Source organism: Lolium perenne, chromosome 2 (genome assembly GCF_019359855.2).
Source record: "Lolium perenne isolate Kyuss_39 chromosome 2, Kyuss_2.0, whole genome shotgun sequence".
NCBI lineage: Eukaryota > Viridiplantae > Streptophyta > Magnoliopsida > Poales > Poaceae > Lolium > Lolium perenne.
The window spans coordinates 91574908-91590661 of record NC_067245.2 but is presented as its reverse complement, the minus strand read 5'-3'; the positions used below and the strand labels follow the sequence as shown (position 1 = coordinate 91590661).

Below are 15754 nucleotides of genomic sequence, written 5' to 3'. Positions count from 1 at the left end.
ACAATATAACATCTCCACCGGAGCTTCCAATAGCAAGCGCAATAACCTTATTGAGGTTCGTGGGAGAGAAAGTGGTCACACCGGCGCTCCCAATACAAAGTCAACATCATCATGAGCACAATAAAAGCGCCGGCACGCCCCAAACAAACCCTATACGAGGGGTTCTGATCGGGCGCGCCAGCATGAGGAGAGCAGCAACTCCATGTCGGATTCCCCTGGCCTGGCCCGCTGGTCGCTCTCCCATATCCCCACCTGCCCCTCACACTCTCTCTACCCCTCTCCCCCTCCCTCTCTCTCACCACTTTTCCTTTTCCCACCTCGTTTGTGTATCTTTGTCACTTTATTTTCTATTGGGGTTGAGCACCCGTGTGGAATTCTCTCCCCAAAATTGTCGGCACTATCGTCGGCGTGCCCCAAACGTGTCTGGCATATGCACTGCCAGCTACAATTTGAGGTTCGCTGGTAGAGATTCTCTTAGTCATTGCAAAATGAAGTCGAAAACCAGATGGAGAAGAAGATGGTCTTTGTTTTAAAATATGAGCACCAATATTAAAGCCAAAAAATAAAAAGAATGGATGTGCGTGATAAGCGCCATGCGACGAACAATGGTCTTGGCCAGAATAAGGGTTTTAGAGCATCTTCAGCCGTTCCCCGGGAAGGTCCCAGGACGCATTTTTTTCATCCGGATGGACCAAAATGGCCCAGTCGCGCCTCCGGATCCGATTTAGGCTTTCATCCATCCGGGGAGCCCAGGTCATCCCCCCCCCCCCCCCCGGGAGCGCTCGTGGAGTCCGGATGAAACGAAAGCGCGGGAAACACCGAGAAAACTTCTCACGCGGTTGGTGGCCCCGACTTGTCGGCAAAAAAGGTCGATCGTCGTCCTCATCGCATCGTTTTCCGCGTGCTGTAAAAGCCTGCCACCGGTCAGTCTTCACCGGAAGCGTAGCTTCCACGTGGCGAGTTAATCCCGTCGCCTCAGTTTGACGCGCGTCGCCCTCTATTTATCGCGGAACTACCGCGTCTGGCCGCATTCACCACTCCGTCTCCCTATTCACCTCTGTTCGCCAATCTCATCGAGAGCTAGCGATCAATGGCGAACGACGGCGCGGCGAACAACGGCTTCAGCCGCCGCTCTCTCCACCAATGGGAGGGGAGGCTCCTGCACGCGGCAGGCTACCCCGCGCCGCCCGACTTCCGCGCGCCCGGAGGCTGGAGACTGAGCGCGGGCGGCGTCCCGATCCCGTCGCCGCCGATCGGTCGCGTCGCCCTAGAGGCGGAGATCAGTGCGCGGAGGAGCGCTTCTTCCCGGATAACTAAGACATGTGGATGAAGTTCTTCTAGCGAAGGTATGAGCGCGAACTCGCCGCGTACGACGGCCCTCCTCCTCCTCCCGTTAGGAACAATGCCGCCGGCCGCCGCCGCTGGTGGAGCGGACCTGGCCGCACCCTCGAGAACATGCTCGCGCACATCGAGGTTGGCAATTCCCCAGTTCTGGGGATGCCGCCGCCGGTGTTGCCTACCGTGTCGCGCCGGCACGGTAGCTCCTGGACGCCGCAAAGGATGGCGCCGTCCTCCTCGTCGTCCGGGTCGTGGTCAGCGTCCAGGTCCAAAGGATCGGCTCCTCCGCCTTCGATGCCGGCCGTCGTCAAGAAGGAGCCGGCGTCTCCACCGCCGACCAGAGGGCACAGCAGCGGCGCCCTCGTCATTCGCGAGCAGCCTTCGTCTCCCTCGCGTGGCCACAAGAGGAAGACCTCAAAGAAGGAGGCCGCAGCCGCGTCCCAGCTCGTCGAGGAGGAGGCCAAGCGTGTCGAGGACGCCGCGGTGGCGGAGGTGATTGCCAAGTCTCTCAACGACCTCGTCCCCACCGACAACGCGCTTCCCATGGACGTCACACTCGACTGGTCCAGGCGGGACTGGGAGCGGCAGGAGGCGGAGCAGCAGCGGTGGCTGCTGGACTTGGCTGCCGCGCGGCAATGCGCCGTCCGCGCCGCCGCACCGGCTGCCGTACCGACCATCGCGCCCAAGCCCGTGCCGCTGATCAAGCTCGAGGAGAGCAGCGATGACGAGCTCTACCGGCCGATGCCGCGCCGCGACCCTGGTGCTGGATCAAGCCGTTGGTACGAGGCGTTGCCGGCCGAGGACGTCGGCAACTCGAGGGATGACGATGACAGCGGCGACTACACGGCCTTCTACCGTCATTTCGGCGTGTAGAAGGCCGTTATTAAATCTAGTTTTTGTTTCCCTATCGCCAAATTTAAATATATTATGAATTCAGCCTATATATGTACGGACTCGCCTATTAAATATCTTTAAATTTCGCTTATTTTGAACGAACTTTGTCTTGTTTTGTCGTTTTGTCTGAATTCACCGTTATTTGTCAAAGTTTTCATCCATCATGGACTCGCCGCTGGGAAAATGGATCTCCCTAAGCCTTTTCCGTTCGGCGCTAAATAGTGCCGGATTTCGGTCTGGAGAGCCCAACGGCTGAAGATGCTCTTACCAGGGTAACATTTGCCTCTAATTGTCTCTCGTTGATCAATTGTATTAAATCTTCCTCATCTGATCCTTTCCCGGTGGGCATCAGATGCTTGACGAAGGACTTTGTAGCTAGTTCCTTCTGAATTACTTGTTAATTGGGTTTTCAATGAAGCGGCAAATATTTTCGCTAGATCTTGTGTCGATTCTAGCTTAGATCTCATTCTTGATTTAGCTTCAGATAGTATCGGAAAGACATTATGTATTGATGTTATTTGAGGGAAATTCAATTCGTCCCCGGTGCATATGCTCCCTCTATAAAAAAATTATATTATACAATATTAAAAAAAAATTACATGTACATTTTTATGAGATATGTGCATTCCTCAAGTTTCGTGAGGAACCAATATTTTTTATAATCTTGTAAAAAAGAGAAAATTTATCTTCTGAAAAACCTGGTTTTTAGCATGGAGTTTTATCTTTTTTACACAAGTCACACGACAAGTCGACACGAAACGACTTTGTGAGCTCGTGAAGATGTACGTGTGAATTTTTTATTCTATTTTTTTGAAATTTTAAAATGTATTTAACATGCTTTCAAAATAAAGTGAGCATATGCTCATGTGCCAAAACACCACTCCTATTTGATCACTAAAGTGCCATATTTTCAAAGGAGAAAAAAAACATGGTGGTACATTTTTTTGTGTGTGAATCAGGTAGAATTGTTTTTTCGGTCGCCTGCGAATGGCATTATTATCGTGTAGAAATAGTCACACCCCAAATATAAGGACAATTTAAAGTTCACCACATTTGGCAGGCTCGAACGACAAGACGCCCCCCTCGAGATCGTAGAGGACGTGCATGCTCTGCTGCTGCAGGCTGCCCAGCACCGACATCCCCCGCATGCTCACCATCCCCAGGCACGCCACGCCACCGCTCCGGTCCTCCACCACGTAGCTCTCCCTGTGAAACGCCATGTCCGCGCCGTCGAAGTGGAACACAAGACGCGGCAAGTCCACGGCCTCGGTCCTCCCCTCCGGCGCGGCGAAGCAGAGGCTGAGCCCGAGGTGCGCGCCGCTGGCCAGCGGGAGCCCTACACGTGCCGCGACGGCGCGGGCCAGCACCAGGAACGCGCGCTCCTCCAGCGCCGTGAACGTCGTGCCGGAGTCGATGATGAACCCGCCGCCGCCCATCGGCGACACCCGGAACACGGCCGGGTCGATCGGCAGCAGGGTGTCGCCGACGGTGATCCCTTCCAGGTTGAGGTAGTAGTAGGAGCTCGTGCGCCCGCCGCCGGATGGGTTTGGCGCGAACGGCGTGGACTTGGCGGCGGTCGAGAGGGCCGCCGCCGACGGGCCGAGGAAGAGTGGGCTAGCCGTCTTGTCGTTGAAGGGCGTGAAGCAGTAGGAGAACCTCGTGACGCGCAGCTGAGACACCAGCGACAGTGGCCCCCTCCCCATCCCGACCACACCGGACGAGTTGTCCGTGCTGCCGTGGTTCTCCGTGCCGCAGCCGAAGGCGACGCCGTGCACGGCGGCGCCCGACTCGAAGGTCAACGTTTCCGTGGCGAGGACGCCGTCCGTCGAGGTGCCGTCGCCGTACGAGAAGTAGTACGGGCAGCCGCGCTCGGGCGCGGAGCAGCGCGAAATCGGGTCCACACGGAGCGCGTCGCAGAGCGTGGAGTGGCACGAGACGTTGGCGTAGGTGGCGGACCTGGCCGGCGCGTACAGCGGCGCGGGCTGCGGGAAGCACTTCCGGCAGGGCGCGTCGCACTGCGTCCAGATGAGATCGCTGCCCGTGTCGAGGACGACGGTGATCGGGAGCGGCGGCGTGCCGATGGCGAGGTCGACGAGGTACGTCGCCGTGCTCGCGTGCACTGTCGCCGTTCCTTCAATGCCGTCGCCCTTGAGCGTTGCGGTGGATGAGATGCCAGTGTGAAGCAGGCCGTTGACGCGGCGGTGGCTCCGCTCGGCGGCGCGGCGGATGCGCTCGGTCCCCGTGAAGTCGCCGCGTGTGTCTGCGTGCTCTAGCTCGACACGGATGCCACGGCTCGACGCATTGGAAGTGGTAACCGACGGCAGGAAGAGGAGGAGCCAGAGGAGAAAATATCTCTCTGACGACGCCATTGTTTCCTAGAAGTGGAGAAGAAATCAGAGATCGCACTATAGTTTGTTGGACGTTGGTGATTTTGGGTTCTATCAGCGCTCGTTCTTTGGTGGTCTGGTGGATATGTTGAATCGTCTAACGACGATCTATTCTCGAGGCATCATGGAGTGGCTCCGAAGTGCTTCCCACGTCGCTACAACATTGGCCTCTTCCTCTAGCTCCATTTTCTTTTCTTTTCACCGGAGGTGTGTCTGCCTCGGTCCTGAACTGCTGATCCATATACTACTACGTCCGTAATTAAATTGAGCAACAAAATTTTAAGACAAACTTTGACCGAAAAATAAAATCTTAGTTGTATTATACGTAACTAATATCTTTAGACTCGTATTGAATTTTTTTAAAGATACTAATTTTATAACAACATTTTTTATGAATAATTTTAGAGCAATTTTAGTCGAAGACAAGACACGTGAAACAAAAATGTCTTATTCATTAAAATGTAGGAAGCGGAAGGCCCGGCTTTCAATTCAATATTACATTAGTAAACTTTTTTTTAATATTACATTCGTAACTCGGTTGGGTCGCGGACCTTTTCCTCTCTTGCAAACCAAGTGAGGCCTCCTTCTCAATCAAAAAACTAAGGCTGTGTCTATGTCTAAGTTGACCGAGATTTTCTTAAGTCTCAGTCACCTCAGAAAAGTGCAACTACAGTTTAAATAAAAGTGCAACTCGGTCCAGTTGCACATTTCTGGCAGAAAAGTGCAATTGCACTTTTTTAACAGAAAAGTGCAACTCAAGCACTTTTTTGTAAGTGACTTAGACTTAAGAAAATCTCAGTTGACTGAGACATAGCAAAACCGAAAAACTAAATCAAAATACATCTTTGGTACAAAATGGACAATCTCACAAGGATAAAATGTCAGTAATTTTCTATTTATCGGAGGAAGAAGTAGAATCTTAGTCAAATATAATTTCTAAGTTGGGACTTTTATATTGACTAAATCAAGAAATTGAATTTCACTATGATATATCCACTGAATCCTTTGATGCAAAACTAATTGTTTCCAGGAGCTCTGGGATGGTTTCTCAAGCTTCCATGATTTGAGGCCTCGTTTCTGGACGGTTGTAAATCGAATGTTGCGGTTTCTCTACACATGGGAATAAAAGCCCAAGATCATAAAGACCTATCTATGGGGAGACTTTGATGAGCTCGGTCATGATGGAAATAATTAGTATCATAAATTAGTATCATGTATATGATACTACTAGTTTATGATACCACACTTATAATGCATAGTATTATAAGGTAATATCATACTACCTAGTAGTTTTATTATATTTAATATTTTGTAGAATCTCAATGCAAATTTGTGTAGAAGATGCATTTTGTCATCAAGTTTTCTAGTTTTACGTGCTATTATACGGTATCTACCTATGATACTACTTTCACGCCTCTCGTCATTAATTATTGTGCTACATCAGACTTTGCATGATACTACATATGATACTCACATTGTGGTGACTTGTAAGTCTTAGTAGCGAAAGGTCTACATGATAAGATTGCTCCTCCTTCCAAGTGTACTGACGTCGAAAAGGCACAGGCTACTGCGTTATCTACGGCACCATCTCCCCACCAAGATGTTAGGAATTTTCTCACTGAAGAGAATCCATTTGTCATGTGAAAGTTCTTGAGGGATAGTTGTATGGCCCCGCGCAGAAGGATCCGCGTGATGCTTGGGTTGAGTGAACTTGTGCTTTTCAGATTTTGAGGATGTGGGTGGGTATAATTCAGCTCTCCATCACGCAGCCTTTAGACTGAAACTCTGGGAAGAGAGATAACTGAGAATGACATGATAGAGAAAACTTTGTCCTCAATGCACCCAACGAATCTTCAGCTCCAATGGCAGTATTGGGCTGCCAAGTATGAAAAGTACCATGATCTGTTTTCGATCCTGAAAGTGCACGAGCAGAGCAAGCTGCTGCTGATGAAAGAGAGTTAAGTTGAACTATATCATCCAACCATGATGTAGAAAAGCTAGCCTGGATTTTCTCCTAACCCGACCCCCTCCTCTCCCGTCCCCTCCCCAACCCTAACTGCCGCCGCCGGTAGCGCCGCCGGGGCAAAGACCCTTGGGGCGTTGCGGCGGGGGGGGGGGGGGGGGGGGGCTCTCCTCGCCGATGTGGGGGACGGCGGACGGGCTCTCCCCTCCTCGACGCACGCGGCGGCGGCCGGCGCAGATGGTGATGGGTGGCGGCGGCTCTTGCGCTGCGGTCCTCCCCCTCCCCTCCCGTAGGCTTCCACCCGCAGTACACCGGCAGGGGATGGCGGTGGGCGGAAGCCAGGCCCTCGGTCTGCGCCATGCCCCCCCGCCGCCTCTCGTCGGTGCGTGGAGGCGATCTCGGGCTTCTTCCGCGTCACGAGGGCGCCCGAGGCAGCAGCCTTGGGTTCGACGGAGGAGGTGGCTCTCTTCTACGCCGGAGAGGGTCGGCCTGCGGTTGGTGGTGGTGGATCTTTTGATTTAACACCGCGATCCGGTGGCGAGATGGAGGGGCATGGAAGCCAGCGATGGTGTCGCTGGTGGAGGGTTGGATTGGCCAGCCCGGGATGGTCACCGACGTGGGGGTCCGACCTGTATAAAGGCGGCAGTCCTAGGGCCTCTCTTGCGTGAAGAGGAGGACCTACCGGAGGCCTGGACTCGTGATCTGGCCGGTGGGTTGAGTTCCGGAAGGCTCCGCCGACGAATGTAACAGTGCTTTGTCTGGAGTTTGCTGGATCGGAGGCATTCGGTCGTGCACACCCATGCTTTTATTCCGACCGATTGGTTCTGGAGGGAGCGGCGCGAAGCTCTTTTTCTGTATTGACATCAAGTGACTATGGATCCATGATGAAAGTCGGAAGAAGAGAATTTTATGAAGGCCGGAGGGGAGGACTAGCTGAGGGAGGTTCATGTCTCCGCGCTGTTGAGAGACTTGCTTGGTGTTCCGGGCTTCACATCAGCGGTATGAAAGTGGGGGCGACAACACAGGTAAAGTGTAGAGTCCTACCTTTCAGGGTGAAAACCCAAGGTCTGGCCTTAACTGGTTGTGTCTGGCAATGGCTTTGGTGGAGGCATTGTTTTGAGAGCGGAGACTATCTTCAGGGTGAAAACCTAAGATCTTTGATCGGGCGACGATGGTGTTTGAGCACTGTTCCCTTCTTGGAGGCGTCGTTTTTTGGAGAGTCTGTAATTCAGGTGTTGTCTTGGCGGTGGATGTATTGCTGTTGTTAGGCCCGAGATACTGTAGCGGGACTTTTGTTTCTTAGTTTTCTTTTCCTGTTTTTTGGCTGTGTGCATCCGTAGTGCCATTAGGGTGGTGCGTTGTTTTCGAGGCTGGGTGTAATTGATATCTTATTAATATTAATATATTCCCTTTATCGAAAAAAGCCTGGATTTTCTATGAATTGATGAGGATTCGAGCTCGAGGATTATGGATATCAGGAATAATCGATCCTATTCAACTATATTTTCTCCTTTTAAATCGATCTATCTATCTATGTCAGACAGATATACCAGTTTCATGTTTGTTTGATAAATCAGTAAGTTGTTCTGAACCATGTCAAGATTTTAATTAGGGCGCTTGTACTGTAGTAGAAGATCTTGAAGAATACAAATTAGCATTCTAAACTCCGACCAAAGAATTTTATGAATCGCGACTAGTACTACACAGAACTGACGGGAATTATGTACACGTATATATATGTGCCGATGTGCGCATGTCTCTTCAGAGCGCGCTGCACTTGGCTGGAGCAAACGAGAGCGTTTCCTTTCGAACGTCGTAGAGCAGATGGATGTTCTGCTGCTGGTAGTTGCCTAGCGTGCTCATCGCGCCGACGGTCTGGTTCCGCATGGCCAGGCACCACACGCCGGAACCGGAGATCATGTAGTTCTCCGCCGGCAGCACCATGTCTGCGCCGTCGAAGTGGAAGGTCATGCTCGGCATGGCCGGCGGTGTCGAGGTGTCGGACGGCAGCCCGAAGCACAGGTCGAGCCCCGTGGAATCCGATCCGTCGGCCAGCGGCAGCGTCACAAGGGACAGAACCGCGGCACGGACCTGCTGGTACGCCGCGTCGGCCAGCGACGTGATCGTCGTGCCGGAGTCGATGATGAGCCCGCCGGCGCCGTCGGCGCCCAGAGAGAACGTGCTGGGAGGGATGGACAACGCCGTCGTGCCGACGGATATGCCCGTCAGGTTGAGGTAGTAGTAGGTGCTCATGGGGGCCTTCGTCGGGCTGGCGACGAATGGCGTCGAACGGACCCCTGTGCCGTTGAGCGCCGCTGCCGGCCCGAGGAGGAGCGTGCTCGTGCTGTTCGTGTCCTGGAACGGCGTGAGGCAGTAGGAGAACATGCCGGCGCCGAGCTGCGAGACGAGCGACATGCTTCCCCTGCCCAAACCGACGAGGCCGGACGAGCCGTTCCAGTCATCGCTGCTCGCGTTACTGCAACCGAACGCGATGCCGGGAACACGGGCCTGGTCTGCCGGCGTCGAGCCGAACGTGAACGTCTCCACGCTCTGGATGCCAGCCGTCCACCCTGTGCCGTAGGTCTGGTTGTACATGCACGAGCAGCCCGGCGGCGGGCTCGGCCCGGCCAGCGCGGCGCACATGCTCGCCGAGCTGTTGCATGGGAGCACGCCGAAAGTGGTCGAGCTCGACGGGTTGTATAGCGGCCCGGGCTGCTTGAAGCACTGGCTACCGCAGGGCGCGCACTGCGTCCAGATGAGGTCGCTGCCCGTGTCGGCGATGGCAGAGTAGGACAGCGGCGGCGTGCCGATGGACAGCGTCATGAGGTACTCCCCGCCGTTGGGAAGGTCCTTCCGGGTCGGCGCGGCGACGGTGAGGCCTTCGGAGGACGCGAGTTTTCGGGTGAACCGGGCGTGGCGGTGCATGTCGCGGTTCAGTGCGTCGCGCACGAACTCGGTCGCGGTGACATCGGGGTTGGAGTGGATGCGCGTCAGCCCGACTCGGACGGCGGCGGCGTTGGAGGCGAGAGCTGCAGAAAGGAGCATGAGAAGCACGGCGATTGACGCCATTTGTACGCACGATGTCATGGAGCTAGACGATGATACAAGAAATGACAATATGTAATGAAATGGTTTGGGTTGGATTATATACTTCTGTGACATTAATTTCTGCATACTTGGTCAAGCACGCCATTTTGTGCTGGCCTTTTCGGTATGTTGCCTCGAAAGAACCGCGAAGGGTTTATCCTGTGATTATTGTCACATCACACCAAGAGAGTGATATATACGATTACGCGCAGGCTGAATATATCACGTATTAGGTGAGCTATTAGGTCGACGTGTAGGGAATAAGAATTCAAAGTTGCCTTCAAAATTGAACACGAGACTCGTGGTCGTCGGATAATTGCCATCGTCGAAAAGCAGGTAGAAGATGCATGAATTGACTGAATCCAATCTAGATGAGAGAAAACCAACCGCGTACAAGCAGCGCCTGTCACACACACAGTACATCACTACATCATCGTCGTCAACTGGAGATCAATGATAGGGGAAAAAAATGGGTGACTTGTACAGATGTGAAACGACCGTTTCTATGCTGAAAGTGAGAGGCGTAAGCTATAACTTTCAAAGACTGTCTCAAATGTTTTAAAAAGCACACGGAAGTAGCCAACTTCAGTTATCTATTTACTAGGATCTATGCAATTACAAGAGGAGTTCAACGCCAAAGCAGAAACATTGGCGGCAAGGGTTTCACCTGAATACCTGATATAAAGCGGAGGCTTCGCTCGTCGAGGGAGGAGGCACACAGATGTTCGAGGAGATATATGTTGCTCTGCGGTATGGACGGATACTGATCAAGGGAGGAGGCATGCATGAGCTCGAGGAGAGAGGTGCACGATTGGCGACGTGGATCTCAGAAAGGAGGAAGGTGATGGCGATAGGAGCTCGGGGACTCGGAGGAAGGAGGCAATGGAGGCACCAGCGAGTTGGGAAAGATGAGCTCTACGCAAATTAGGGACGCGCGCAATGATAGTGCTTTCTGTATTTTTCACGCGCTCATCCAAAACCTGTTTATAAACCATGAGGATGCTAAGGTAGAATGTGGGTAAAGATGACAAGACATATTTCACCAGGCTTAGTTTACATAGATCAGCATCAAAGGAATAACATGTGATTGGTGTTTAGCATTGTTGTACCAACATATCAAATCGAAAATACCGAGTTACCGACATCTCGTAGGAAGAAAATCAATGTTGGGTCATGTCCCTCCACATGGTTGTGTGTTGTCAGCCAAACATCATCCCCAGAAGTCCAACACATATCAATTGTTGATCCACATTCGCATATGCCGGCCGAGCTGCCTTCTTGAGAGGTAGAAAGGAGAAAAACCATATCCACCCTTGGTGGCTGTGTGAGAGAGCAAAGTAAGAAATCATGAACGTGGATGTTGTTGTGAGAGGGTGAGAGAAAAAACTAGAACACCACAACCGAGTGAGAAGAAAGGAAGAATGAGTTCTGATTTCTGTCCAGTTTTCTGAGATCTGGCCGGTCTGTCTTCAGGTTGGCGTTTGAAGGGTCAAACGAGTTTGGATTAGCTCCAAACTTAGTGAGTTTGTTTCTCACTTTGAGTACTTTTATCAGGTCAGCTGGTTTGAGATCTGGGTCAGCGGAGAATCAGATTTCATAAAGGTTTTGTCAGTTCGTACTACTGCATTTTTAGCACATGTTAGTTTTGGGAGACGAAAAGTTTGGACAGGCAAAAGGTGTCTGATTGAGTGATTATTGATCAGTATGTTGGGAACCCATGTATCTGCTTGCCTATCAAATTTGGTATTGAATAGATCTGCGGTTTAAGAGAAGTTTTTTGATTACCGAAGGGGACATAAACAATGATTTATCTGCCTTTGTTGTATATTGCTTCTTGTCATTAATGTTGTTATTGCCGGTGGACAACGAGCTGAATTGTGTTGTAATATCTTGTACCCAGATTGTTAATACTGAAGTTTGGATGGACCGGTTGGTCCACACATGTGATATTTCCCTCATCGCGTTGAGAAGATTTTCCACGTAAATCTTTGTGTCACTTGTTTGTGTGCTTCTGTTTGTTTTTCTGATGCATATCTATTGGTTGAAGCTTTTCTTGAAGTTTACATTTCACACAGGCTGGTTGGCAGTGAGGTCGTGTATCTCCTCACCGTGCCCCAACAGAGTGGTAACAGAGCTAAGATTTAGTTTGTACTCAAGTTTCATAGTAACATTTCTTTTTAGGCTGAGTGCTGCATACTTGTGTGAAAGATGGAAGTGAATACCAACAGAATGATATCACTAAATTGTAGAAATTATCAAGATTGGAAGAGCAAGATGAAAGATTTGTTGTATGTAAAGAAATACTGGAAGTAGATGTTTTCCACTAACATGCCTAAGGACACGAAGCAAGATCAGTGGGATGTACTTCATCTACAAGCTCGTGGGTTCATTTGACAGTGGTTCGATGACAATATTTTGAACCATATCATTGATGAGACATGGGCATACACCTTACGGATGAAATTGGAGGGGTTTTATGCTCGCAAAGAAGGTAGCAACAAGATGTTCTTGATCAAGAAATTGATGTGTTTGAGGTACAAGAAGGGTACTCCAAATGCAGATCATGTAAATGAATTTTAGGGCGTTATAAATCAGATATCTTCAATTAGAATCACATTTGAAGATGAAGTGAGAGCCTTTCTGCTACTTGGCTCATTACCGTTGTCACTTGGAACCTTGTGAAGACCAAGGTACTAATTAAATGAAGAGTCCGGAATAGTTGCTGATAAGGAAAATTCTGCCTCGCACTCAGAAGTGTTGGTGACTCAGTCATTGGGGAGAAGCAATAATAGAGGTCTGAGTAAGGATGAAGGAAGAAGTAGAAGAAAATCAAAAGGCAAGTATGCTGATTTGGTGTGCCATCACTGCCATGATAAGGTCCACATCAATATCCATTGTGAACAATGAAAGAAGGATAAAAAGAAAGTAAATGAGAAGCAAGTTTAGAGACAAACAAACATTGACAATGATAGTGAGGGTAGAATTGCTGCAGTTGAGAAAATCATGTTTCTTATGGATGAAGAACGTGATGGCAGCAATGATTCCATTGTCGAGGAGAGAATTACTTTATTTTATGATAAGTCCTTCAACCTTGCAGATGGTGATGTGACTTGGATACCGGAAAATTACATACATGCTTTGCAGCGGTGCTACCATACATGTTACATTCCATAGAGAGTTGTTCACAAACTATACACCGGGTGATTTTTGTGTTATGAAGATGGGAAACAATGATAGAGCACAAATCGTTGGAAGAGGAAATGTGTAATTGGAGACTGAAAATGGTACCACACTAGTCGTCAAGTTGGCCATGCATGTTGGGGCCCTACGACCCAACATTATCTCGGTTGGGTTGCTTGATGGAGATGGGTACTTGAGAAGATTTCAAAATGCATAGTGCAGGCTCACTAAAGGTAACATGGTTTTAGTTTTGCATCATATCCATGCTAAGATTTTTGTTGCTTGTGTCAATGCATTGCAGAAGAGGATGCTTGTGCTTTATGGCACAAGAGACTTGGGCACATGAGTGAGAAGAGGATGGCAACGCTAGTGAAGAAAAATTTGTTCAAAGGTGTGAAAGGCGTTCACAACAAGAAATGTTCAGATTGTCCAGCAAGGAAGCAACATAGAGTTGAACTGAAGAGTCAGCCTCCTCTCAAGAAGCACGAGGCTTTGGACTTTGTACATTCCAATCTTTGTAAAATGTCGGCAAGGAAATGGGTGGAGCAAAGTATTTTGTCACATTTTTTGATGACTTCTCCAAAAAAAACTTTGGGTCTATGTTTTGAAGACCAAAGATCAAGTACTGTATTCAAGAAATTCCAAGTCTCGGTTGAGAGGAAACTGAGAATAAGATCAATGCCTTCGCACTGATAATGAGGTAGAGTATATTGGACCATTTGATACATATTACAAGGAAAAAGAATTATGCACCAATTTACTCATCTGAAGAAACCACAACTGAATGGTCTTGCTGAAAGGATGGAAAAGATAATCATTGGGAGAGTTAGATGCTTTCTATCAAGTGCAAATTTACCGAAACATTATTGGGGAGAGGCTTTGTCAAATGCAGTTTATCTTATTATTCTCTCACAAAGTTATCTATTGCAGGGAGATGTCCCCAACATGGTCTATTATGGAAAGGATGTTGCCTCGTATGATCACCTGAAGTTTTTTGGGTGTAAGGTTTTTTCATATCCCTCAAGATAAAAGGTCGAAGCTTGATTTGAAGACATGATAGTGCATATCTCTTCGCTATGGAGGTGATTTGAATGATCCAATAGAAAGGAATGTTGTGAGAAGTTGTGATGTTGTGTTTATTGAACACCAAACAATTTTGGATATTGTGAATATAAAGGAGAAAGCTCTAGAGTTAACTCTGTTGGATGTTCCTTCTCAAAGACAACATCAAGACATAAATAATCCCAACCAGGTCCTGCAAATTCAGCTCACCAAAAAACTAATTATGATGATGCAGAAGATGTGCAAGGTGATGCACATAATGGTGCAAGTGATGAAGATTCTCCCCAGCAGCAAGAGTATGATAATACTGAAGAAGATGACCACGATAAGCAAGAAGCACCAACATCAGGTAGTCCACCAACAAATCCACTTAGACGGTCCAGCAGTGGTTGTGTTCCTTCATTAGGAATGCATCATATCAATATGTGGTGTTATTGTCTGATGGTTCAGAACCTGAGTGTTGTCAGAGGCGGTGAAAAGTGAGAATAAGGATTGGAATAATGTTACGCAAGAAGGGATGGATTCCTTGCATATGAATCATACTTATGAGCTATTGAAGTTACCTAAGGGCAAGAAAATGACATAGTAGGGATTTTCCCTACTCTATGTGTGTCAAAAGTTACCTAAGGTCAAGAAAGTTCTGAAAAAAGTGGATCTACATAATCAAGAAAGAAGAGCACGCGTCACATCGTACAAGGCCAGGCTAGTTGTGAAAGGATCCAACCAAAAAAAATTATTGATTTTGACGAAATATTTTCTTCGGTGGTGAAGATGAAATCTATGAGAATGATCCTTGGCATGGAAGCAAGTCTCAACTTGGAGGTTGAGCAAATTTATGTGAAGATAACTTTCTTATATGGAGAGTTGGAGGAAGAAATTTACATGTAGTAGACTGAGGGCTTTCTTGTTAAAGGAAAAGAAGTATGTGAGCAAAATGAAGGAAAAAACTCTATGGCCTAAAACAAGCACCAAGACAATGGTACATGAAGTTTGAATCTGTCACGAGGGAGCAAGGATACAAGAGGTGTATCTCAAACCATTATGTATTTATGTATAGGTTCTCATGTGATGATTTTATCATATGTTGATGATATCTTAATTGTTGGGAAGAATTTCTGTAGGATTGCTAGACTAAATAAATAGTTGAGCAAAAATTTTGCCACGAAAAAATTAGGTCCAACAAAAATATAGTATGCGCAGGAGAATTGAGAGAGACAGAAAATCCAACAAGTTGTATTTATCTCAGGAGAACTATATTGAAAAAGTACTTCGCAACATCAACATGTACAAGAAAAGGGAAGTAAGTTGTCCACTAGCAGCTCATTTCAAGTTGAGCAAAAAAGCAATGTACCTCCATTGACAAGATGCAAAAGGAAATACAGAATGTTCCTTATGCACAAGTGGTTGGGAGTTTGATGTATGGTATGGTGTGCACACAAACTGACATTGCTGAAGCGGTTAGAACTACGAGCAAATTTATGTCTAATCCAGGTTTACCGCATTGGCAAGTCGTCAAGCGGTTTTTGATGTATCTCCCGGGAACCACAAATTTGAAGTTCTTTTTTGGTGCTAAGGTGTCAGAGCCGATTGCTTAAGAAGTGAGCTTAGCTCACTTGGTTAGGGAAGTGGATGTACAACCCAGCCACCTAGGTTCAAGTCCACACGGATGCGAATTTGGGTTCTTATTATTGAAAAAAAAAATCACTGTAGGTGCTTCCCCTACCGTATTCCTTTCAAAAAGAGTCGATTGCTTATTCATATTCAGACTTGGCTAGAGATATTGATGGCAGAAAGTCTACTTCAGGTAGTTTGATTAACCATTTAGGGGAATATTGGCATGGCA

At 48.6% G+C, this 15754-nt stretch overlaps 2 protein-coding genes across 2 annotated transcripts; both read right to left on the bottom strand.

Annotated features, from left to right (window-relative positions):
• Positions 1 to 3113: 3113 nt before the first annotated feature.
• LOC127330123 (aspartic proteinase nepenthesin-1-like) lies at positions 3114 to 4733 on the bottom strand. Its single transcript, XM_051356449.2, has one exon. The coding sequence runs from the start codon at positions 4599 to 4601 to the stop codon at positions 3270 to 3272; it is 1332 nt and encodes a 443-aa protein (XP_051212409.1). The 5' UTR covers positions 4602 to 4733; the 3' UTR covers positions 3114 to 3269.
• A 3448-nt stretch (positions 4734 to 8181) lies between these two features.
• Positions 8182 to 9684, bottom strand: LOC127333249 (aspartic proteinase nepenthesin-1). Its single transcript, XM_051359590.2, has one exon. The coding sequence runs from the start codon at positions 9667 to 9669 to the stop codon at positions 8344 to 8346; it is 1326 nt and encodes a 441-aa protein (XP_051215550.1). The 5' UTR covers positions 9670 to 9684; the 3' UTR covers positions 8182 to 8343.
• Between the last annotated feature and the right edge of the window lie 6070 nt (positions 9685 to 15754).

Excerpts from the sequence above, each read along its gene's own strand:
- LOC127330123 (XM_051356449.2), bottom strand. The coding sequence starts at position 4,601 with ATGGCGTCGTCAGAGAGATATTTTCTCCTCTGGCTCCTCCTCTTCCTG.
- LOC127333249 (XM_051359590.2), bottom strand. The coding sequence starts at position 9,669 with ATGACATCGTGCGTACAAATGGCGTCAATCGCCGTGCTTCTCATGCTC.